Below are 2,069 nucleotides of genomic sequence, written 5' to 3'. Positions count from 1 at the left end.
TTTTAGTGTGAATTGTTGTTTCTCTGACGAGTACAGCACTTTATTGTAACATGCTAATTAGCCAATGTCAGGTTAGGGCATAGAAGCATGCAGGTGGTTTCTCATGTGGTCCATGATTTTTCTCTCTCCCTTGAAGGTGTGCATGGAGAAACCCAGTAAGTTGAAGTTGCTGTACTTTTTTAATTGGTTATATATTTTCATACGTACATTTGAGTATGAGTTGATTTGTTAATTGGATGTGTTGTGATGTTGCACCTCAGTTGCATAGAGTTTAAAGACAAACGGGAACTCATTAGTTCCCATTTTTTGGTGAATTGGTGCCTACGGCATTCACCCAATAAGGTAAAATAAAGAATAAAGAGAAACAGGAACAATTAACATAATAGTGAGGATATTACCTTAGTTTTGGAGGAATGAAAATGAATGCAAAATAAAGGTCAGATGCAGATTATAATTTGGCAGCGTTATGTTCACTATTATGCAGAGACATTGTACACATGAACTAAAATTCCAATTTTGATACATTTTTGAGCATATTTCCCTTAAAATGGTTAACTGAAAATGTTGCATGATTAAACAAATGAAGTACAATGCATTTGATATATTTAATATTTCATAAAATAAAACACAACACATGCTCTACGTAGACTTTTATTAATATTCAATGATGAAGAATCAGGAATACCAGAGACAAGATGCTTCTAAAATCAACAGAAAACAATCACCTGGTAAAAATAATACATTAAGTGGGAAACCAGACATTAAAATACACACCCTTATTATTTTCTTATCTGTCTGCAATGTTTTAGCTTTAATAATCTCCAGCTAATGGTACAACTGTACGATAATAAACAGATTACTACTGTGTAATGCATGCCCTCTTTGCCCGTTTTCCTGTTGCCCTACCTACTCCCACTATAAATCCCACAGGAGTTCCCACCAGAGCTCCAGCTGCAGCCACCACAGCAGCTACTGCAGCTACAGGGGCAGCTGCAACACCTCCTGCAACACCTGCTCCACCAGCAGCACACTCCAAAACATCTTCAATGAATGAATTCTCATTTTCTGCTTGTTCTTCTGCTTGGTCAGTATTCATCTCTGGACTTTCACTGAGAATTTGCTCAATTTTTTTTTCTTTGGCATGCTGAGCATTTTTGAACATGTCATTGGTGTAGACGTTTCCTCCATTTTTATGAACCATTGTATTGATCTTGTTCAGCAGCTCACGGACCTGAGATGGATCCTTGTCTTTGTTGTCAAAAACATGATATCTTCCTTGGCACTGACTGATGAAGTCATGAACATCCTTATTTTGAGAAATTAAATCGTTTATGGTATCTCCTTCATCTTTCAGCTGGTCTCCACCTGTGAACAAGGCAATAGTATATTTTTCGGCTCCTTCTCCAAATGTTTCCTGAATGATTTTCACTGTTTCCTTTTCTTCTTCTGTGAATCTGTCCAGTTTGATCACAACCAGGAACACATGAGGACCAGGAGCAGCAAAAGAGATGCATTTAGCAATCTCCTCAGCCACATCTCTATGTGATTTTATGGTGTCAAACAGACCTGGAGTATCAATTATAGCCAACTTTTGGCCATCAAACATGGTTGTTTGCTTCTGACATTTTGTTGTGACTGAAGAGAAAGACCGCTTAGACTCAAACTGTTTTTCTCCCAACATGGTATTTCCTACTGCACTCTTGCCAACTCCAGTTTTCCCAACAAGAAAAATTCTGAGGTCTGGTTTCTCTGAGCCTGTGGGAGACAAACAACAGTGAAAGTATTGCAATAAAAAATTACACTAAAAATACAAAGCAACAACAACAACAAAAACCCAACACTCGAAGTATCTTTCATAAGAACTATATGTATGTACGTGTGTATGTATATATATATATATATATATATATATACACCCACTCGCCCCTGTGGGTGGTCAATCCTTCAAGCGCGGGTCATTTCAGATTAACTCTAACAGCACTAGTGAGAACACAACGAATATGACTGCACATTTATACCGACATCATCCTAGTGCAAAGACAAGTGGAAGCAGACAAAAACAACAAGCA

At 37.6% G+C, this 2,069-nt stretch overlaps 1 protein-coding gene across 1 annotated transcript; it reads right to left on the bottom strand.

Moving 5' to 3' along the window:
* Positions 1–650: 650 nt before the first annotated feature.
* LOC102312525 (GTPase IMAP family member 9-like) lies at positions 651–1,801 on the bottom strand (the record flags this gene model as incomplete). Its single annotated transcript, XM_005952310.2, has 1 exon — positions 651–1,801. A coding segment is annotated over one exon (942 nt), but the record flags the coding sequence as incomplete, so codon positions are not given.
* Positions 1,802–2,069: the final 268 nt, after the last annotated feature.

Source organism: Haplochromis burtoni, unplaced genomic scaffold (genome assembly GCF_018398535.1).
Source record: "Haplochromis burtoni strain Fernald_Lab_line unplaced genomic scaffold, NCSU_Asbu1 Contig_1511, whole genome shotgun sequence".
In the NCBI taxonomy this organism is placed as follows: Eukaryota; Metazoa; Chordata; class Actinopteri; order Cichliformes; family Cichlidae; genus Haplochromis; species Haplochromis burtoni.
The sequence above is the reverse complement of the archived record's forward strand: the minus strand, read 5'-3'. Positions and strand labels throughout refer to the sequence as shown.